The following is a 23,598-nucleotide window of genomic DNA, read 5'->3' as shown; positions in this document are numbered from 1 at the left end:
AAATAATTTGTTTTGTCATTTATCTGAAAGCAAGCAAACTAATGATTGACAGATGTGGAGAATAATAGTGAAAGAAAAGAGGCACATCAAAGGAAGATACTCCCAAAGGAATTATTAATACATGAGAAACCATTGCAATGTAAACAGCCTGGTATGAAGGGTATATAATTCCCTGCTGTATTTTTCTCTGCATGACACCAGTTTCTACACCATAAGTTAACAGCCAGTAGGGCTTAGCAAGTTTTAAAAAAGATCTTGAAACGAACCACCGGGACAAAACCACTATTCAAATTGCAACACAGTAATCAAGAGACTACAGTCAGAGATGCTTGTTTGGGGGGTTTTTGGCCTTTGAACCAGATGTGGCTCCATCTCATGCTGCCTTTGGAAAGATTGAAGCTGTGAAAGCAGTAGGCAATAGTTCATTCTGTGCCTTCCACTTAGCAGGCGAATGCACCACTGGCTCGTCAAGTAACTGAAGCAGCTGCATTCCCGCACTTGCAATCTCATTTTGTTCTTTACAAAACCCCCAGGATCCTCCCGTTTAATGTCAGTAGAAGTTACCCTAGAACAACCTGGTGCAGAATTTGGGGTAACTTCTGTAAAAACTGGAGAAGAATGCGTTCGCTTAGCGCACGCCTATCACACAGCTCTGCGGCGCTTGGGGGCACGCGGGCCGGGCGGAACGCGCGGCGCGGCGGCTCCTGCGCCCGCCCGGCCCCAGAAAGCGGCGCTCGGGCCGCGCGCCTGCGCGCTGCGCTGCGCTGCTGGCCGTGCGCCGGGGGAAGATGGCCGCCTTCTCGGGTACGTGGCGCGGGGCCGCGGCGTCCCGGCCCCAGGGGAGCCTAAGAGAGCCTAAGGGAGCCGCTCGCCTCTGCCCGCCGGCTCCCGGGTCCCTGCGGCGCCGGGGAAAGCTCCTCGGGCCCTCCCAGCCTGGCCCGCGGCAGTGTGTGGCTGGTCATGTGTCAGGCCGGAGGTTGCGAGGCCTACGGGGGATGTAGATGCTTCTCCCTGTGTCCTCGGGCTTCTCTAGGCTGTGAGAAGTGGTTATCGGAATGGTTTTGCAGGTTTTATATCATATATGTATCTAGCAAATGGACTACTTAAAATTTAGGCTCGTTCCTCATGCTGACTGGTTTCAAGAACAGGAGGTTTATCATAACTGTTCCCTGTATAGCAGTGGATAATTACCGACTTTTTACAAGAGAGCTCTGCGTGGTGATACGATTTAGGAGAATATATATTATATAGGCTACGTGTGTGTATACAGTAGTAGAGTGTAATCCAAAGCTTGCTCTTAAAGGAGGAAGCATCGCTTTGTGTGACCCCTTCCTCATGCAGATATTAGTACAAAAAGGCAACCACCCAAGACCAGAGTTCTGTAAAATTTTAGTATATATAGGGTTTTAAATTTGCTCCTTTTAACTGAGCTTTTTGCATCTTATCATGAGGGGAAAATGATGGAGCTTCTTTCCAAGATCTAGAGGTCATTTTAGATACTAATGCTGCAGAGTTAATTAGGAGGTAGTTGAGGAAGATGTCATGATGTCATTGTTTGGTTAAATTCTTGTACTTTATATTGAATTAAACTGTGTGAGTTGGAAGTATATGAGAAAAAATATCTATGTATTTGCTTCTAATTTCCAATCAGTAAGAATTTATTTTGATTGCTATTGACTTTGTTGGTTGTGTAATTGCCTACTTTTGTAGGAATACAGGCCAACACTTGAAAATATTACAGCTTTCTGAAATCACATTACAAATAAAACTCATTTCTTATAGCATTTGTATTATAGCAAATAGAAGAATAATTTTTGGCTGTGCCATCCATCTGCACCTGCCCAGTTCAGTGTGTGTGCATGTGCATGCTGTGTCAGTGCAGAGGCCACTGTGTAAAACCTCTGCCTGGAAAGGTGCATATTTATAGTTGAAGGAATTGATTTAGAGTAATCTTATGGACCCAAAGAGATGACCAACAGATAAATTGTTATTTTGATGGCATGCTACCTTCATTTGGGTTGCTTAGGATCTGCTTTCCTCTTGCCCATATTGAATAGCTACAGGTTTCCTTCATTTTCCTTTTTAAATACAGAGGAGTTGTTTTTCAATATACAAGCATTTTGCTCCCTATTTAACTTGTGCCTGAGGTACAACCATCAGGTCTTGATATGAGTTTGAAGGGGTATCCAAGGAAGAAACCTTTCAAAGGTGGATGTAATTAATTTTATCAAAATCAAAGCATTGTCTTTTTATTATATGTGCTGTAAGTGAGTTAGGCAAGTTTTAGTGAGCTAGCATCCTTGTAGGATACAGACTTTTTCTACTGTTTGCACCTCAGTTGTAGAGAAAGTTGGGTATTTGTGATTAACAAAGTCTTCCCTGTTGTCTACATGGACAGTTTCCTTAAAGGTGCCAAGAGAGGCACCTTGCCCTTGAAATGGTGCCAGTGTTCCCAGTGTGTTTGCTTGCTGCCATGTCTGCACCTGCCCTTGTGCCCTGTGTGTGCTTGACTTACTCTGCTCTAAATGGGGACAGCTCTTAAAGCTGCCTGTGAGGAAGGGAGAACGTTTCTAGCTCTGGGTGCTGGAGTGAAGGCTGCACATGCATATGCCAAAAAGAGTGGTTTTCCATGGTTCTGTCTGTAGCTGGAAGTGTTGGTGCTTGGCAATCTTTTAGTCAATGTGAGGTTAATAATACTTCTTGATCCTTTTTTTGCTTGTCTTACAGAAATGGGTGTTATGCCTGAGATAGCTCAAGCAGTAGAGGAGATGGACTGGCTGTAAGTAGGAGTGTGTCAAACTCTAATTTGCCTTTCAGCAATGTATGACATGCTTCTTAAAGCACCTCTGCTGTCATATTAAAGCAAAGTGGATGTGTGTTTTCCTTTACCTGTCATTGTATCTCATGCACATCTCTTGTTTTGTGAAAGCCTGAGGAATACAAACTGTGACTGCAGCAGTAACATTCAAACTTGGATTAGCAGAGCATGACTTCTTATGCTTCATTTTTTTTGTTTCACAAAAGGCTCCATGGTTCTGGTTTATTTATTATGTGTCATGGGGTTATTGGATGAAATGTTGTCATGTAATTGATGCTAGTTTAGTATATGTTTCCAGACTGTAGTCTATGATTGTTTTTTTCAAACTTAATGCTTGTGTGTCAGTCTTCTAAAAAAGTTGTTATTCTTGTGTTTGGTTACTTGTTTAGTCAAAATGTTTTTACTTCAGAGTTTGTTTTGAATTATCATTCAGAAAGTTGTCAGTATGGACAAACTTAATGTATATAGTTTTTGTCACATGAATATTAATTAGCTGTGACTGACTGAAAACGCTTGGCTTTCCAGTTTTGAACATGTAAATGAGATAAGTGGTTCTAAAGAAAAACTCCTTTGAAGAGAAGAAGACAAGGAATATATAGTTAATAAGAGTTTTTTAGTTTAGCAGAATGATGTCTGATGTAGCCCTCTTAGTAGGGTTCAGCTGAATCCACTGCAAGCCAGGAGGAATAGCAGTTACCTGCTTTATCTTGCAGATGACTGCAGTTTCTGTGAATTTCTGTATAAGTAAAAATTTATTTTTCTGCTGATGTAGAACATTACCTTGTGCTAATGTGTTCTTTCCTGTAGTCTCCCTACAGATATCCAAGCAGAATCCATCCCATTGATCTTGGGAGGTGGTGATGTACTGATGGTATGTATGCAGGATAGCCCTATTCATAGAAATAATAGGAATCTTTTAGTTCTTGGTTGTTTGGTCAATTTTGTTCTTTCTGATGGGTCCATAGTTAGACTAGCTCTTCTGTCCTACTTCAACAGAGAGTATATTCTTCAGGTAAAACCTCTGAGTTCCTGGTGTGTTTCCAGCTGTTCTTGCAGATGAAATTCTGCAAGAATTAGGCTTTATTTTTTGACATCTTGACAGGCACTGCCACATGAATCAGGGCTGTCTGATCTCATCTATTCTCCTTTTAGCTGTAAATACCTGACACAGCTCTGTATGGAACATGGCTCATACTGCCTAAGCCAATGCTGCAGTATCAATAACCTTGAAAGTATCATTGTGTTCATCATATGCCTTGTCCATCATATCTTTTATAGATCTCTGTGTTGACCATTCCATAAACCAAAATAGTACTTTGTAAAAAATAAACTCAGTTTATCAAAACAGAATTCTAGAACAATCCTTACAGTCCTGGTTAAACTCTTGTATTTTTCTTCCTATAGGCTGCTGAAACCGGGAGTGGGAAAACTGGTGTAAGTAATCAAGTTTAAATTAATAGAAAGTAAAAGTCTTTTAAGTGGTGAGAGGTGGCATGTGTGCATATATGCAGAGAGAATGTGTGTGTGTGTGTGCGTGTTTAAGCATTATTGGTAATTGTCTTTACCAACATATATGTAGAAATGTATTTCAGTGTTTCTGGCTGTGGGCATTGCACTCAAAAAGAAGGCTGGAAATAAGTGTATAACTTGTAGAATGAAAATAACTTTTCACTCTAGGCTTTCAGCATTCCAGTTATCCAGATTGTTTATGAAACACTGAAAGACCAAATGGAAGGCAAGAAAGGAAAAGCCACTATTAAAACTGGAGGGGCAGGTAAGTTTTTAGTTGTCAAACTCCTTAAATTGAAAGCTCTGCAAACTGGTGTTGATTTAGTTGCTTTAAAAAGTAAAGTTAACCTGCAATTAGATAAGTTTTTTGTTTCTCTTTAGTAATTTGGAATAATGTATGTAGAATACCATCATTCAGTGTTTTATTAAACACTGAATATAAATTTACTGGTGGAATCATGGGAAGAACTGGTGTGCATTGCACTGCAGACTCTTAGTAATTCTGTTGTTTTCAGCTTGAAGCTGTCTCATCTGCACATTGCTTTCCAGTGTTCTTCTGAAAGCCATACTAGGTTAATGCCTTGCAAGATGTGAAGTGTTGGTAGTGTCTGCCTTAAAAGGAGTTAAAAAACATCATTCTCTTGCACCATGGGGTTGAGGCCTCTTAAGTGAGCTTGAACAGAAAGCTTTTCTAGGCTCAAACATACTTTTGTGTGTCTGGGGTAACAGTATAGGATCTTTCAATTCTGCGCTGAGTAGAGCTGTTGTGTTCCTTTTGGCACCTGCCTAGGTGTGGAATTGAATAACAACATCTTGAGTTGCTACAGTTTGTTCTAGTAAACATTGAATTTAGCAGGAAATGTGCAGGGCCAGAACTCAGCTATATAGAATGAATTGCAACCTTGATAACATCCTCACAGTATTTAGGAATCTATTATACATTCATTTAATTAAGCTTGGAACTGTAAAGCCAATAACTGTGTCCCGTCTATGGTATTGATAAGATTGGGTTTTATGTAAGTGAACAGTATTTGCACAAATAACACTCTGAAGCTGTTATAGAAGTTGTCATTATAACTACTGTTACATTTGTGACAGCAAAGTCAGCTTAAAAAAAAGTTAAAATAAAATCCTCCTTGAGAGAATGTAATATGGCTACACTCAGTAAACCTAATTGAAAAGACATCTGGGGATTTTTTTAATCATGCATAGATTATATTACAGCATGTTGTTGGGCATATGAAAAATGAATGCAGAAATTCTATGTGCGTGTATCTTAGCTCCTTAGTAATGGCAATTTAACTTACAGCCTGAAGAATAACTTCATGTAAGATTGGAACAGAAATGGCAGATAATGTATTTCAAATTTGTTCTTAATGTAGTTTCTAATATTTTCTGTCTGAATTTGATTGTCATTATGTGAAACTGCCTTATTTTATAAAAGTCTTCACTGTTTTTAGTTGCATTTTTAAGTAACTTAAGCTGTGCTCTTCTTAATGGAATAATCTAGACTTCCATAGACTACCTTTTCATTAAACATTTGTGCCTCTCCTTCAGGCCGTCATATTGAGCTCATGTGAATTTAATTGGAACAAAGCTATTCCCCCAGAAAATTAAGCCAAACACTGTAGAAACAATTTGGACTTCTAATTTGAGTTTTTTTGGCTTGCTTTGTTGATTTAAAGCTTTTTCTGTTACTGTCTTTCAAACTTAGTGCTCAATAAATGGCAAATGAACCCCTATGACAGAGGATCAGCTTTTGGTGAGTTGTTCTGCTGTTCACTTAAGAGCATTTGCTTGATAAAAAAGAATAAAACTAGAGGAAAGCATGCATGAAATTTTCTTTTAAAAGCAGTTAGGTAGTTTCTTTTACTAAAACTGTCTTGTTATTTTCAGCAATTGGATCAGATGGTTTGTGTTGTCAAAGCAGAGAGATAAAGGAATGGCATGGATGCAGAGCAACTAGAGGCGTGACTAAAGGTAGATACAAAGTGATGTGTTTTAAATACTTTTCTAGAAAAGTTTGAGCTGAAATCCCTGCTTATTGCCCATTAGTGTCAATGGTTGCATTAAAACTTTCTATCCATCTGAGCAAATTTAGTAACTTAAGACTTTGAAATGACAAATACCTCTGTTTTGTTCTCCTTGTGTTGTAAATTACCATTTCCCTCATAGTGATGCCTGGAAATAGAACAAAACCTTCCCAAAGGACGTTTAAATGATAATAGAAAAGCAAACGTTTACTTGAAAGCCTTCAAGTACACAATATGATGAAAACCATGCCCCAGATTAGATTAATACAATTTTATAAAATCAAGCAGTTAGAATATCCAGCCAATATTGTCCAGTAAGAGGAGCAGTTGGTTAGGTAATTCCCCTTGGGTTCTGCCCCATTGAAGTCCTCCACCCTGGTCCTCTGACTCTACCTTTATTATGTCTACAATACATGGTACAGAATAAAATATCCTTGGTAAACTTAACAGGCAAAACCAAAGAAAATTTTAAGAATGCATCAAAGAGTTTGCTCACTGTGGGAAAGAAAGCTGGAAAAGTTCTAGAAGTTATACTTTGGTATTTAACAGTCTAACTAAGCTACAAATGCATAAAGTATACAAAGAAAGTTAAAAATCTTCAGGCATCAATAGGAGACTGAGTTGAAGGAGGCAGAATCATAACTAATATTCATAAGAATGCATTTTTTAGGAAATGGCTGTGCACACAGTACTTTGAGTTGAGTCCTCACAGACTTCACACAGATGTGTGCATGCAAAAGCTTCATGATTCTGTGATTGTAGCAATAGTTGAGAGGCCAACCCCAACACTTGACTCAGAAGCAAAGTCATCCTGATACTCCAGTGGTTCAGGGTGTGTGTTCATAAAGACCCTAAACAGTCTCTTTCATGGGGTGTGCAGATAATTCTGTAGTTTGTGTGTCCATAACAGCCAGCTGAATGTGCTTCAAGTGGCACAAGCAGTTGTTGATGCTGGGGCATGCTGTTGGTCTGGTATTGATTCTGCAGAAACTTGTGTCCTCAGTTTATCAGTTCCCTTGCAATCAGTAGGACCAGTTTTCTCTCCTGCTTGTCATTTCTTTGGAGCCTTTCACACACTACCTCTCAGTGTGTACTTTGTCTCTTTTGCCTGCTCTTTATTCCATGCATGGGTACGCACACAGCCTTTTCGCACAAACACAGTAGGGCATCTTATGACATTTCTAGCAGGACTGGGGAATGTTAGGTTTTTATGGGGTTGGAAGTGGCAAGACTGAAACCACCATAATGAATTTGGGTATTGTATTACATCCTTTATTTTTCTTTTAAAGGGAAATACTACTATGAAGTTTCCTGTCATGACCAAGGCTTGTGCAGAGTTGGTTGGTCAACTATGCAGGCTTCACTAGATCTGGGTGAGTTTCCTTCTGAAGAATCTATAGGTAGTTTTTATATTGACATAGGATGGGTGGAGTCCTGTTTCAGTGTTGGAGAAAATGGACTCCTTGGGAAGGATCCCAATATCAGAGAGTTGAAAATGTTTGTGTAAGTGTTTTTCTTCCTGTAAGGGGAAATCTTCGGTAATGGCGGCATTTTCTTGTCTTCTGTGATTTTCTGCCTTTTTATGTCCTTTTTTTTTTTTTTTTTTTTTTTAATGAAGATGATTGGAGGCTGGTAAAATCAATATATGTACTGTTGCAAAAGTACTAGTTTGATGTACATCCAGGTCAGATATCTGTAGTTAGCACTGTGTATTATATGTTTGTATGGTAATGTTGGAGATTTCAGTTGCTAATACCAAGAGAAAAAAGCATAGCCTGTCAACCAAAAGATAAAAGCCTATTTTCTTGTCTTCAGGAACTGATAAATTTGGCTTTGGCTTTGGTGGCACTGGTAAGAAATCTCACAACAAGCAATTTGACAGCTATGGTGAGGTAAGCTTGAATTGCATTTGGCAGAAATATTATTAAAAGTTTTGCAAGTTAGTTTTGTGCTGTTAAAATCAACTGTCTTTTGAAATAGTACTCACTGCTGAGGGAGACTCACTGGGCAAGAGAAGAGTGAACATAGAAGCATTCTTGGATAAAAGCTTATTAAAATATTCAACAAAAGCAGTTATAGATTTGAGACATGATAGTGGTTAGGATGCAATTATATTGACTCTTACTTAGTAAAATTTTGCTGTGTATTACAGGTTAAAAGTTAACTGACCTCTTGAGATTTGTCTCAATTTATTTCAGTTTTAGCTTGAATAAATCAACCTGTCTGTATACACTGTGAATATCCAAGTGAGGGCACTGTATTCTGTTTACTAGAAATTAAAATAGAAATAATTGCACAACTTTGTAATCTGTCAAAGGGCATTATTAATTGCTAATAAGACATAGTTAGAGTATACTACTGATAGCTGTTGAGTTGGGTTTGCCATTACCTTAATGTACACTTCTGAAGTGTCTGCTGGGAATAGCTGTAGTGGAACTGAGATGTTTAAACATAATTGATATGAAGAAGTTTTACAGCAGAAACTCAAGTCTTTTTGTCAGGTAATAATGAACTCAATGTCATAAAACTTGCAATTTTTATGGCTACTGTAGCTTGTTTAATAGTGACTCTTGAGCTGTTGATGAGAAGCACTTTATAATATATAAATGGTACTGAATACCTTTAACAGATCTCAGGATAAGTAAAGCACTTAACTATACATAACATGCATATAGCATCATCTTCAAGAGTTAGTCTTTTATTCTAATCAAAATACAGGTTTCTGATGGCATGTTTGGTGTTCTAAGCTTAGATTTACATTGACTAATGCTGACTAATGTGCTTTTCCATAATGCAGAATACTTCCAGGTAGATGAATTAAATGTATCATTGTCATTGTCTTTGGTTTCTGAAGTAAATTTAAAGCAGTAATAAATGTTTAAATACCTAAGATCAATTAGGTATTGAAGTTTACTTTCCTGAAGACTTGTAATCAAATAAAAATACGTGTCCTACTTACAACGGTCTTACTGAAATAAATTGAACTTACTTGACTTCTCTCAAGAATCAGCAGTTGTTAGGGAGAGGTGGGAACACTAAAAGCTGACAGAATATAAGCACTATGTCTTCTTAATGCACTGAAAATGTCTTAGCTTCACAGACCTTTTATTTTTTTTTTGTTGTAGGAGTTCACTATGCATGATACAATTGGATGTTATCTAGACACAGAAAAAGGACAAATAAAATTTTCCAAAAATGGTAAGTTTTATTCTCTTTCTTTGGAATTTTATTTGGATGCTTTCAGTGGAGGGAGGGAGAGGAACACACACACTTGCAGAGTCTGACTGAAGTAACCCTACTTTCAGGGAAGGACCTTGGCCTTGCATTTGAAATCCCACCCCATATAAGGAACCAAGCACTTTTTGCAGCTTGTGTACTGAAGGTAACAGGAATATTACACATGTCCAAGATGATTATAATTTTTCTAGGTTTGTTAATGATCTACTTAAGTATAAAATTTGCATAGCCACTTACAGTTACTACAGTTGTGCATGTAAAATCAGTTTTCTTTGGTTTACCAGTATTCACTACTGGAGTAATATGTGTGCATTAGCTTTGAGTACCATTTAAGCTAAATGTTTAAATTTGAATTTTAATCTTGAATTTATAGGTAGAATAGCATGGATAACTAATTCCTAATAACAGTGCTATGTTGTCTGTGTTAAACTTTGGTATGCTGCCATTCTGATACAAGCAAATAGCTTGAAAGTCAGATATCCTTTTTCATTTGTTCTGAACTTACTTTAATGTAATACTATGTCTTTCTGAGTTAGTCTTTTTGTGTCTATCTCTCAAGCAGTAAAGATTTTAGCAAAACCTTTCAATGGTTAGAGAAATGTACAGCTTCAGAGGAAATTGCTTTGTTTTTTTTGTTGGCTTTTTTCTATTTGTTTGGTTGGGGTTTTTTTAAGTTCCAGCAACTTGGGAAAGAGGATAAGGTTGGAGATGAAAAGTCCTTCCTTATGCCCTTGTCTATCTGTTTTTTTATTACTGAGTTGTTTCTCATTTTATCTGTCTCTTGAATCTATGTATATGACACATCTTTGTTGAAACCTAGAATGCTGAATTGAAATTCAATTTTGGTGAAGAAGATTTCAAGTTTCCACCAAAAGATGGATATGTTGGTCTTTGCAAGGCTCCTGAGGGTAGTGTTGTAAAATCACAACACTCAGGTAGGTTAGATTTTTACAAACTTATCTTGTTTCTGTATTCAGGTTGTGTTACCAAGCATCTTTTGGTCCCTTTAATTGTGATCAGAAAGATCTTGAGTGCAGCAGTAATGAAGAAATATTGGTGCTTTTTTGAAAGTATACCAAATTGTCTTACTCTTAAATCACCAATAGTCTTTAATACTTTGAATTTAGAAGTACATCCCATGAAAGAAGTCCAGCTAAGTTTTTCAGCAGTTGTTACCTTAAAAATATGTAGGTCTTTATATCCTGCATGACCAGTACACCCACTTGTAAATTCTGATCATTATTCTGAAGTTATTCATAATTGAGAGAGCAGTCACCACCTTTTAATGGAGCAATTATTAGGTTTTAATTGCTAATAGAAAATCCAAATGTGTTTTCAGTAAAAAAAATCCAGAATAGGAATGTCTTAATAGTTTGTCTTAATGTTCATTTTTTTTCCACTTAGGAAGTGCACAAGTAGTTCAAGCTCAGAACCTTCCAAATGCTCCAAAAGCATTGATTGTAGAACCGTCAAGAGAGCTGGCAGAACAAACTTTGAACAATGTGAAGCAGTTCAAAAAATATGTTGATAATCCCAAATTAAGGTAATAGTGAATTTCTTATTTCCATTTATGGTATTTTCTATGGATGTGACTTCTTGGGGAAATGGGGGTCTGGTTCCCCTTTGCAGCTGAGTGAACCATAATCTGCAGTGCTGTTGATAATAATATCAGTAATAATCTGCTACCAGCCAAACTTCTGACTTTGCAACTCCCAGTGAAGTTAGACCTTAGGGGATTTTTGGTGTGTTTTATCTGTGGGCTGCCTTCTCGTCATATAACGGAATTTGATGGGTAGGAGTTTTTCTAATTGTCAGTGATAACTAGTATGATACTTCACATGCTTTTCTTGACTAAAAGCATTATCTGCTTACTGCCCTTCTTTCCTAAACATTTTCCTATGCCCCTATCTCCCTCTACTCCTTCATTTTGTTTGTTATTCATCTCCATCAAATAGTTATATACAGTCTGCTTTCTTTAGTTAATGTGCTTATGGCACAAATTATCATGGAGATGCAATTCTGAAAAACGAATTGTCTATAAGTTGCTTTGGTTTTAAGTTGTCTCTGCTTGGACTGTGCTTCTAAAACTTCAACATTTCCCAATTCTAAACTGCAATCTGTTTGCAAGAGTGCATTTACTAGAATTGCTGGGACTAAGCAGTAGGAATGGGCAAGCTACAATGAAAGATTAATTTAGTTTGCTGTTATTTGCATTTTTAACTTTCAAGGGCACAGGCAACTTTACTGAACTAAGTTACATTATTTTTGAGATTTTTAAGAAACATGTTTTGTAAGACTAAATTAGCTAAAGTGCTAATTTGTTAAATACAACAGTGATAAATAATCACATTCAAATACAAAAGCTTTCACTTGAAATACAATACACTACATATGAAAAGATGAATTTCAAAACAGATTTTTTTTAATGTTTTGTTCTTAAAATTACTGTTTGGAGCTGTTGTCAGCTGTCAATAAAATAATTAGTCTTCAGACAGATGTTTAGTTTACCTTCTGAATATAATAAATGGGTAAATGTCAAAAATATTGATGTAATTTTAGGGAACTCTTAATTATTGGTGGAGTTGCTGCAAGAGATCAACTCTCAGTACTGGAACAAGGTGTAAGTTGTATTTTTTTCATATGATTTCTTGGTTTAGGTTCCAAGTAATTTATGATGTTGTTAGAGGATATTAATGGTAGTGACTCATGTAATAAGAATAATAAACATATTTAAAAGCAAATGTACAGCAAGCTCATGTTGCACCAGTCTGGCAGTTCTTTACTTCCATGTCTTGTATAAGTACATACAAGTACTTATAGTACTTAGTCAAATTCTGTTGAAGCCCGAGTACTCCTGAAAATCTTAAAATAAAAGTGTAATTGTTTGCCATTTGTCCTTAACCAGTAAGACAATTTTCCTATTAACTTCTCTTCCATTTTCTTGTGAATAAAAACAGTCTGCAGTTATCAAGACGAACCTACACTACAAGCTTCTACATAGAAAGAAGTGATTTGATTTCAGCAGCACGGAATGTACAATTGATTCATTCACACTGTAGGGAGAACAGAGTCACAGGGTCATGGCTTTTATTTAAGACTCACTTTTGGAAGTGAAAATGCATCACTATTGATAAATTTTTTTAGTGATTCTAGCTGCCAAAATATAAATTTTCTAATAAGCCTACTTGAACTGAAAGATTATTTGACTTCGATGTGAATGCTAAATTCTTGATTGTGAACTCTTCTGTCTGGGAAAATCTTCAGTTATTTCTCTAGTTGAGAGACTTTGCATCCTTCCACCATGAGAAAAATTTATCCTCATTTAAAAACAAATCTGTTTGTTGGCTTTAGATAACAAAATTACACAGCTTGGGGTCCAGGGAAGGAAAAAATGGGGCACAGCACTTCCCAAATAAAGGAATGCTTTTCCTCCCTAAGGTAGATTCTGCTAATGAAATGACTGTAGAACAAAATGCAGGTTGCTCAGAGATGAGGCTGTAGGATCCCTTTCCAGAAGGGAAAATTGTATTAGGCAGCTACCTAAAGTAACTTGGAAGTTGTTCTTGATTTCCATGTGAAGGTGGGGGAGTGGACACCAGATGATCTTAAGAGATTACTCCAACTCAAATTACTCTAGGATTTTATGAAATTGTAACTAATAGAAGAGAAAGCATTATACTGATAATTGTCTCCTAATGTTAAGCTTAGATAAAACTTCTAATGTCTCTAGTTAGTTACAGGACCAACTCATACTCTTTATGTACGTCATAGGTGGATATTGTCGTTGGAACCCCTGGAAGGCTGGATGACCTGATTGCAACAGGGAAGATTAATTTATCTCAAGTTAGATTCCTGGTTCTGGATGAAGCTGTATGTAAAGAACTAAGTGCTACTTAAAATCTGTTCTTAAATGCAATATGATATTTGCAAAAAAAGTAAAACATGATTGTTCTATAGTATTTGATAATTTAGTTAGATAAGTATAGACTGTTCCAGCTTAATCCTCTCATTGTTTGCAACCACAGTAACCCAACTTTTTTTTCCCCTGCCCTGATGGTCTCTCTGTTAGATCTGTTCATAATTTTTCTATATAGAAAAATATATTTTAAATTACATCTTTAAGGTACTTAAGTCTGTCCCTGTCACTGCAGGGAACTTCAAGGACAAAGACAAAATATGAGTGTTAGTTAACCCAGCAGTTCTTGAAGCCAGTGAATGTTGTACTCAATATTCTATGAAATACGGGCATCTCTCTGATCTGTTGTAGTACAGCTGAATATTCACAAAAATCAAACGCCTTGGGGTGTTAGCTAGGAGTAACTGCTGAGCTTCTTGTGAAGCACAGCAGTTATAGGATAAATGTTCCACATTTTTACTGGGCATTTTCTCCTTAGTCATAATATCCCTGCCATGCATTGACCTGTCCAACTAATTAAAAGCTAGGACTTCTGAGAGTAGGAGTGTATTGCTTATCTAACTCAAGTGTAATGACTCAGAAATGTGAGAGAAGATTTGCAGCTTCATCTCTTTTATTTCATCCCTGCACAGGATGGCCTTCTCCTTCAAGGTTATTCAGATTTCATAAACAGGATCCACAGTCAAATTCCTCAGATAACCTCAGATGGAAAGAGACTTCAGGTATAAAATGTTTGGGATTTGTTTGGGGGTTTTTTTGGGGTTTTTTTGGTGGGTTTTTTTTGTTTTGTTTTGTTTTTGTTTGTTTTTTTTTTTTTTTTTTTTTTTTTTTTTTTTTTGTTGTTGTTGTTGAATGTTTTTTTTTTCTTTAGTTGGTTTGTGTGCTTGAATTTTTGGGGTGATGTATGGTATGCTCTGCATTCAGTTGTTGACTATTATTTGGCATGGAGCATGCTTCTTTGAAGTGGAGTTTGCTGAAGCTTTTGTCCAAAACTAGCATGTGTTCAGTGAATTCAGTAATTGCCTGTAATATATTTTTAGTATTCTAGATGTTGAAGGCCTCATGTTCAGCAGTTTACAGTTTAATTTGAATTATTTATATATAAATATAACAAACATGACTAGATACATACTTTGATTTCTAACGCGTTAATAATCCTGATTCATACACTTTTGATAGTTTTGCATTCTTCCTACTAATTTATTGGGCCTTTGTAAGAGAATAGTTAAGCAACTTATTTTGTGTCCTGACTCTTGCCAACTGAGTGATTCCTGTGATGAGGAAGTCCAAACTCTCTGTTGTGTTACATTATGCTATTCAGCTACATAACATTCATCCAGTTCTACTCCCACCTTTTTATACTAAGAGGATCTTGTCTTCAGTAGTATCCATATGACTCTCCTCAGGTGATTGTGTGCTCTGCAACACTGCATTCTTTTGATGTAAAAAAACTGTCAGAGAAAATCATGCATTTTCCTACCTGGGTTGATTTGAAAGGAGAAGATTCTGTCCCTGAAACTGTACACCACGTAGTTGTGCCTGTGAATCCAAAAGCTGATAAACTCTGGGAACGGCTCGGCAAGAATCATATCAGAGTAAGTGAAAATAGAGGTTATTTGTCCATTTTTTTGCTTATTTTACCTTCAGAACAGGGGCCTAATGTTGCAGGATCTTTGCTGACTATAAACAGCTTTATCTGAAATGAGCACCTATCAGTGATGTCATAACACTGTTTCTGAACAGCTCAGTGTTACAAACACAGCTGAAGAAGAGCTTGATAGAGTAACAGTCTGATTTGCACTAGAGAACAATGGTACTGTGCTTTTTCAGTCATTTCACAGCTAATGGTCCATGGCCTCACTGTGCTTAGTACCTCTTTCCTGACTTGGCAGGAGGAAATAAACCTGCCAAGGTGGATCATTCTGTAAGGTAATTCTGTCTCCAACCCATGTGAGATGAGCAGTTCTTGCAGGAATGGATTTCATATCAGACCTTCATTTGAGACTCCAGATTCTACATTCACCTGACACCTATTCATGTGAGAAGGTTCAAGTATTTAGTATTCAAATTCTGGATAACCTGGAACCATATTTTGTTCTTGGCAATGCTGACACAGTTACAAGTTTATAGGTTTTCTTAATCCCTCTTTGTCTTTGGAACCTCTGTTTGTCACATGTTGATACCTTTTCATTAAGTTTTAGTATGAGTTTAGTTCTTTAGGATTTTAAGTTTATATCTGATTCAGCCTAGCATAGGGGAAGAGACAAGGAACTACTGCTTATATGATTTAACCATATTTTACAATATATTTTTATTCAGGTTTGTTTGGGTGTTCTCAATTCTTTACTTTGTTCAAAGGTGTTTCCTATCCAGTGTCTACATAAATACTTTTATTGCCCTTTTTTATTAATAAGTTTTGTGTGCTTAAACACAAGACTTTCCTTTAGCTAATGGTAGGTAAACATGACTGGTGGGAGAACAGAATGCTAAGACTACTTTTCAGTTTTCATTTCTTCCTAGTTGTAAGTTAATGGAGTTAAGTATTTTGCTGTGAAGAATGGACTACTGACTTGGGGGGCTTTTTTGTTTGTTTTTTTCCTAGACTGATGAAGTACATGCAAAAGACAATACAAGACCTGGTGCTAACACTCCAGGTAATGAGCAAATTGTTTGCTAAATTTTTGTAAATGTTTTGAAGGAAAGGTAAATTGTAGTAGATACTGGCCTTGAGTCACATTCCTCCGAAATTTTATTTCTACATTCTCATAGTCTTGAAGAGAAATGACTTTCTGTAACTGGGGAGTGGGAAAGAGACTTGAATAAATATTTTGCAGATTTGTAGACAAGTGTTTGTTGCTATGTATATGAAACTTCTGAGTGTTTTTGTTCTTTTCTGTGCTATATCACCTTGTAGCATGGAGGGGAGAGGTAGAAACTGAAGGTTTAGTTTACTTGTTCTAATGATAAAAGTTTAGCTGTCTGCTTGAAGGCTAGAGAAATTCAAAGATATGCAGATCAAAGGTTCTTAATGTTTTTTAAAAAATTTGAGTGAAATAACTTCTTTATTTTTATTTAGAAATGTGGTCTGAAGCTATTAAAATTCTAAAAGGAGAATACACTGTTCGGGCAATCAAAGAGCACAAGATGGATCAAGCCATTATTTTCTGCAGGACTAAAATAGATTGTGATAATATGGAGCAGTACTTTATCCAGCAGGGTGGAGGTAATGCTTTCATGTCAGCCTTACTCTGCTCACTTTTCTCACTTTTGTGTTTTTTCAACACCAAATTTGTATGATAGAGGTCACCAGTACTGGGATGCAGCACAAATAAAACTGTGCTTCATTTTTTTTACGTACTGACTGGGCATAAAATTCTGGGTTTTGTAGCAGGCAGCTGCTAGGGTGCCCTTTGTGAAAGAAGTCAATGAACTGTCTTGTACCTGTTCCAGACAGTTCTGAAATGGATGGAAACCCATCATGCACAAAACTTGAACCAATGAGAAGATACATGGTTACTCTGCTGAAACATACTAGTAAAATTGATAGTTGGTAAGCGCAAGAGACATGGGAAGAAATACTCACACATAATGGGACATAGAAGGAGGAATGTGAAAGAAAACATGGGAGCAATGAAAGGGATGTGTGAGGAGAAAGGTGAAGACAGACATTTGAAGAAATGAGGAATTAAAACAGGAAGAATTAAGGAGAAATACCTGCACAGACATGTTCTGGGGAGGAGGGAGAAAGGGTGTTTAACTACTTGTCTTGTATTTTTTCTATCCCAATGCCTGTGAAATTTTTTTCCCATGATTTTTTTTTCCAGTTTTGTATGATTCTGTGTTGTAGCTTACATGTGATGTTATTCATGCATATAAATTCTTTCAGGCCCTGATAGGAAAGGACATCAATTCTCATGTGTCTGTCTGCATGGTGATAGAAAACCTCAAGAAAGAAAGCAAAACCTGGAAAGATTTAAGGTGATGCAGCAGATTCTTGAAGTCTTTTTCCTCACCTCCCAATACCTGAATCAATATGTTAATTTGTGTTTCTACTACTCCATTTAAATTAAATTGCACTCAGATGCTCTATGTCCCACTTCCTGAAATTGTGAGGCACATTTTCTGTTGGTGGAAGTCTCTACTGGTAGTCAGTATGACCTTTGTGAGTGTGAATTCAGAAGATAGTGGCTTACTTTGAAACTCTATAACAATTATACTTGATTACTTTTTAAAAAATGTTAAAATATTACAGTTTAGTTTTGTTTAAGCCGTTTGTTGATTTTTGCTTGCCTTACGGTGCTGGAGAAAGAAATAAGGATGTAAATTCACCAAGCTATTCATGCTTTATTTGAAGTGTTCCTAAATGTACAGAGACTTCAAGGTGAAATAGGTGCAGAGGATTATGGTTTCATTGCTTGGGATTTTGCTTGCTGTATTTGGCACAGGAGGTCATTTCAGCTCTGTTTTTGCAGAGAGGAGATGTCCGTTTCTTGATCTGCACAGATGTTGCTGCTAGAGGAATTGATATTCACGGTGTTCCATATGGTAAGACAGTTCTTTAAACTTAAGCTATTGAATTGCATTGGAGCTTCAATATATTTGCAATCCTGTCCACTAGTCAAAATAATTATGCTCTAGGTCATATATTTTTAAGAGATTAAACTTAAATTTTTAAGAGCTTAAACTAGGCAATATTTAATTTCATTATTCGCCATAAGTTCTCAAATGCCTGATGATTTTCTGCATTTTTGGAAATTTGGTTTTCCATTCTCGCCAAAACGTAATCAGGGAGAAAGCAGTTGGAGAGTAGGAGCCTTTATTGCAGGTATTGCAGGTTACACCTGTAACTGTTGTAATAGACTATAAAATATGTACATAGGGTAAGGAGAGGAATTCCAGCAATCAAAATTATATTTTGTATCTGATCTCTGACCTTAGCTCATATATTTTAAAAAAAATTCTGGTGTTCTCTGTGGACTGTGTCTGTCTTACACAGTTATCAATGTGACACTCCCTGATGAAAAACAGAACTATGTTCATCGAATCGGGAGAGTCGGCAGAGCTGAGAGGTATGTGTGTGTCCAGAGCAGTCACCAGGTTTTCTTGATTTTTTTTTCTTTTTTTTTGTTGTTGTTTCACTAGTTGGCAATAGTTACTGAAATACATTTTTCCCTCTGTTCTCTAATATTTCAGGATGGGTTTGGCAATCTCCCTTGTGGCAAAAGAGAAAGAAAAGGTAATTATACTTCAATACAAAGATGAACAGACATTATTTACTGAAGTTCTGTCCACACCTGCTATCTGCCCTTCTTATCCTGCACTGAAAAACTGCTTGTTTGTCCATGCTTAACTGAAGGAGAACTTAAACAGATTCTGAATTCTTTTTCATTCTAAAATTAGTCAAAATAAATGTACTAAACTCTATTTCCCAAAGTTTAGAAGTTGTTTTGCATTATTTGTAGGTTTGGTATCATGTATGCAGTAGTCGTGGAAAAGGATGTTACAACACTAGACTGAAGGAAGAAGGAGGTTGTACCATATGGTACAATGAGATGCAGGTAAGCATTTTGCTTAAATGTTCCCTAATTCCTCTAAAAGACTCAGGAATGAAGTTCTTGTTTCACCTGTGCAGTTGAAGTACAAAGCTAATGTTAAGGTGTTTATAACCTTTGATACCATTTAAAGAAGAAATTAGAAAACTTTTCAAGTTATATGTTCTGCAAGTTCTGTAATTATAAAAGCTTATTATAATATTCCCAGCCAATTTTGTTGGAGTCATACTTTCAGCTTCCTGATAGTCTTCCTAATCAAATTCTGTTAAGATTTAGAGGGTGTTAGTTATACACTTCTGTTTAGATTCTTTGTTGCAAAACTGTCACTTAAAACTGCTGTTTCTCTAACCTGGGAACCTACTTAAGTAGGTTTTCATTGGGATTTGTATACCAGCTATGAATGCATGTTAAAAAGCAATACTTCCCCTCTTACTCTGAAAAAGAAGGGGAAATACACCTCATCTGTGGTAAAACAAGCTTGGACTATGAGCTCTTTATTACAAAGTAGCCTCAAATCATACAGTAGGGTAGTGTATGAAATAAAGATTTCTAGGTAGGGTAAAGCCATACTGAAATTGGAAAGGAACTTGTATAATCTGAGCTAATAAAAATGTGTTAGTCTTCTGTATCTGTGACCAAATTGTTTTCTGTACCATCCTGTTCAAACTGCTCAAATGTGACTGTTCAGAGCACTAGTTTGACTAGTCTTGGACCATAAGAGTACTTAAAAACTTCTTGTGTTTTTTTCTGTTAGTTGCTGGGGGAGATTGAAGAACACTTAAACTGCACTATTACCCAAGTTGAACCAGACATAAAAGTACCAGTGGATGATTTTGATGGGAAAGTTACCTATGGGCAGAAAAGAGCTCTGGGCGGTAAGAATGAACTACTCTCACGTTCCCTTGCTATGCAGTGCTCACTTACCTGGTTGTCCCCTGTGTAACTACAGATAATAGATTATAAGTAAACAAATAATAGATTATAAAAAAATTATAAAAAGCTGCTAGTCCTGTGCTATCTTCTGCATTTGTTATATGCAGCCTGTGGGTTGCAAGTGACAAGAGTATGTGCATACCTGTTTTGGTTTGTTTGTGCATTTTTAAAAACAAAGTAATCAACTTTCTGAATGACTGTGGCTGGGCATTGTTCATTCTGCTGAAAAATGGCTTTGAAAACATAATTTATATTGTGTCTCTCTTGGCAGGTGGACTGTATAAGGGCCATGTGGATATTCTGGCACCCACAGTACAAGAGTTGGCTGCCCTTGAAAAGGAGGCTCAGACATCTTTCTTGCATCTTGGCTATCTTCCTAACCAGCTGTTCAGAACATTCTGATTGTGCCACAATGGAGAGAAGGCTTGAGTTAATAAATGCTCTGCCCTGCAAATACAAAAATCCCACACTGTTTCAGAGTAGAGGTAGTTAGAATGCAATTAAAACTAAATACACTTCTTGCATGAGGAAGAGAGTGTTCAGCACTGTTAACTTTGAGTTAGCTGTTCTCCTAATAAAATAAAACTAGTCAAAGATGAAATGGTTTTGTTTGGTTTTTTTGCCTTAAAGATTAATTTGCAGAATCATTCTTTGCATGGTTTGTTAATTTTTTGAAAGAACAAGAGTAATTAGGCAAATACGGGAGGAAAGTTTTATATTTCTATTTATTTATATTTAAAATCATATCATTATTTGTGTACTGTAAATTTTTAATGCTGGGCTGACTAAAGATAGATTCGTATTCATTCAGACAGCTGCTCACATTGAAGATACTAAATAAGAAAAAAGCCTAGATCTCAAGTATGTATTTGAAGCTCTTTGTTATCCTAAACCCCTACATGTAGGCTGATAACTGCATTTTGGTTCTGTAATTCTAGACTTCTTAAGGTTAAGGGTTCTTAAAATTCTGGAATGGATTGTAAAGTATTGTAGCAATACCATTACAGAGATTTCTACAGTACTCTTGAATTCATAGGGGAGTACCATGTGAGTATCAAAGCATTTCATAAAACTGCAGGAAAAGCTTTTTCATGCAGCAGTGTGGGTTGAAGCATTTAATGCCTCTTGTACAGCTTTCAGATAGGTTGAATTTGTTCAGAGGAAGCTACTGCTGTCTGGTTTAGAATTTATTTTTAGCTTTTTTTTCTCTAGTGACTCTTCTAATTAGAAATTTCAGCAACTCTCCCTGCAAATTGTCATCCAAATATCTCAGGTCATTGGGAATGCCAGACAACCACAAACCCAAGTAAACTTTTACCATCTTTATGAAGTCTTCTTTTCACAGAGCGAGCGTTCCATCCCCTTGAAAAAACCAGTGACAATCAATTTAAACTCAGGTTAAGCAAATAATTTTTTGTAGTGTTACCTGGAGAGGGCAAACTGAGAGACCCAGGAATTGTAATAAAAACCATGGATTTCTCATTCATTTAAATAAAAGTATTGCATTTACAGCAATTTGTGATACTACTTGATCCCAGGGAAAGGGGAGGTTACATGGGATGCTTATTAGAACTTGGGAAGAGAAGTTCTATCATGGGTTGTATTAGTCTTGTCAGAAAAAAGTAATGAAACCTATCAACCCTAAGTCAATCAAAATTAATTTATTGCAATGCTTAAAATAATTTAGATCCAGAAGGAATAATATTATTCATGTTTGCCTATTGAAGCTGAGATTAAAATCAGTTTCATCTAGTTTAGACATACACCTTGGGAAGTATTTTTAAATCACGGGGAAATGGTGGATATACAGAATCAAAATGTTAGGAATGTTGTTCTTTTTGTTGAAATGTGACATTATAAATTTGCTGCATGTTCCCCAAGTTCTGATATCTTTAAAGATTTGCTGTTGGGTATCCAAACATCAGTGAATAATTATAAGTCATGACTAATCTGGGCTGAAAAAAAATGTTAAAAATGAAAATTACTTTAGGCATATAACCTAGGCATGCCAATTGTTATCTGAAATTTGTATTTTCTTGGTACTGGAGGTGAAATTACTACAATGGCCTTGCTTTCAGAAGTGTTTTGCTTATATGCAAATGCAGTAGCAGAAAGGTAGGAGGCAGTTTCTGGTTGAGAGACTTCAAAGGTTGTGTGAGATGTCCAGAACTTAACTGTACCTTGTGCTAAGTGGCAGGAAATCCCCACTGCTGTAACCAGAATCTCTAGGAAAAGTATTTAGATCAGATGGCATATAAACTAGCAATTGTTTTGAGGGATCTGGTCTGGGGTTTTTATATTACTTCCAGTTACTGCTGTCTTAAATCACTAAGATCGACTTACTGGAAAACCTGATGTTTTTTCAGAAAGCAAGTATGGCTATGTAAACCAAAAAAACAAATTAAAAAATTAAAAAGCAAAATAAAATAAAAAGTTGAATGGAAGTACACCAAATAAGGTTGAGACAATTTTCCCCAATATGCTGTTCCCTACCTTTTGTTATTTTTATTTGGGAATGAACATGCCTTTACACCTAGTTACAGGATGTGATAAGCCATATCTAGATAGACTGGCATGATTCCAGTTAAAAAATTTAACTGCCTCTCTTAAACCAAGCACTGACTTGCTTTCACACCAGTCAAGCTATGAAGATGTTTTTGTACTGGATGTCAAAAGTCAAGAGATACTTAAGAAAAAACTTTTCAGCATCAGGTGGTGTTGTACATGTCATGGGAATGCTCCAAGTGATTGGAAAAACAAATACTCCCTGGTAGAAATCAAGTTACCCAATTTTTGTCTGAATCTCTAAAGGTGGATGTGCCTGTAGGTTGTTGGCACATGTGCTGTGTCCAGGATGATTTTTCCAAAGGTGCTTCCTTGGCTGAGCAGTGCCCGCCTCGTGGTGGTGCTCATGTCTCACGTAAATCCCTTCCTTCACCAGCCTGCTGCTTCCAACTGGGTCAATTACAGTCTCCCGATTTTTTTTTCTTTAGAAACAAACAAACTCCTAAACAAAAAAAAGAACTTAAAGCTGTTAGGGCTGTTTGTGTGGAACATAAACTCACAATGAAAGGTCCTTGCTTCACTGCCTGACTTCTTGTAGCTGCTTGAATAAACATGCAGTGTGAGCTGTTCGGATTGTTAATCCACTAACTTCTGCTTTAAAGGGCTTCTTCCTTGTCTGGGTGCAAAGCTAATTCTTGCTACTGTACATGTCCAAACTGGGTTTATTTTTCTTCTCAGTGTTGACTTCTAGTGCTCACAAACTGAAAACAGAACCAAGAAATAGGCTGTCACAAGTGCCTCTGGCAATATTTGTTGCAATTTACTGGCTTTAAAATTGTGTAAGCAAATCCCATGTAGGCATTCTTGCTGTGCTTCAGCTTTTCTGACCAAAAGCAAGGAATATGGGAAATTGAAGATTAGCCTGAGTAAAATGGACAAAATATAAATTCTAGCTTTAACCTTATTTTTCTAGTTGTATTTTAATAACAGCTAAAAATTAGGCTTAAGAAGATATTTTTGTTTGGTTTTTTGAGTTTATCACTTGCTTATTGGAGCACCCTGGTTCAATAGCTTTGTATTTTTGACTAATTTGCT

At 36.6% G+C, this 23,598-nt stretch overlaps 1 protein-coding gene across 1 annotated transcript; it reads left to right on the top strand.

The window, feature by feature from the left end:
• The first annotated feature begins 716 nt into the window (after positions 1–716).
• Positions 717–20,599, top strand: DDX1 (DEAD-box helicase 1). The gene is made up of 26 exons (XM_056488727.1): positions 717–804; positions 2,728–2,779; positions 3,626–3,689; positions 4,223–4,252; positions 4,496–4,592; positions 6,042–6,089; positions 6,224–6,307; positions 7,650–7,733; positions 8,176–8,252; positions 9,486–9,558; positions 9,666–9,742; positions 10,418–10,532; positions 11,002–11,140; positions 12,157–12,217; positions 13,369–13,467; positions 14,146–14,235; positions 14,920–15,108; positions 16,116–16,167; positions 16,590–16,736; positions 17,400–17,491; positions 17,986–18,058; positions 18,510–18,582; positions 18,707–18,749; positions 18,976–19,071; positions 19,820–19,940; positions 20,270–20,599. The coding sequence occupies exons 1-26, from the start codon at positions 789–791 to the stop codon at positions 20,398–20,400; spliced, it is 2,223 nt and encodes a 740-aa protein (XP_056344702.1). The 5' UTR covers positions 717–788; the 3' UTR covers positions 20,401–20,599.
• The last annotated feature ends 2,999 nt before the right edge of the window (positions 20,600–23,598 follow it).

The sequence above is a fragment of the Oenanthe melanoleuca genome, chromosome 3, assembly GCF_029582105.1.
Source record: "Oenanthe melanoleuca isolate GR-GAL-2019-014 chromosome 3, OMel1.0, whole genome shotgun sequence".
NCBI lineage: Eukaryota > Metazoa > Chordata > Aves > Passeriformes > Muscicapidae > Oenanthe > Oenanthe melanoleuca.
This window is presented reverse-complemented; position numbering and strand designations above follow the sequence as displayed.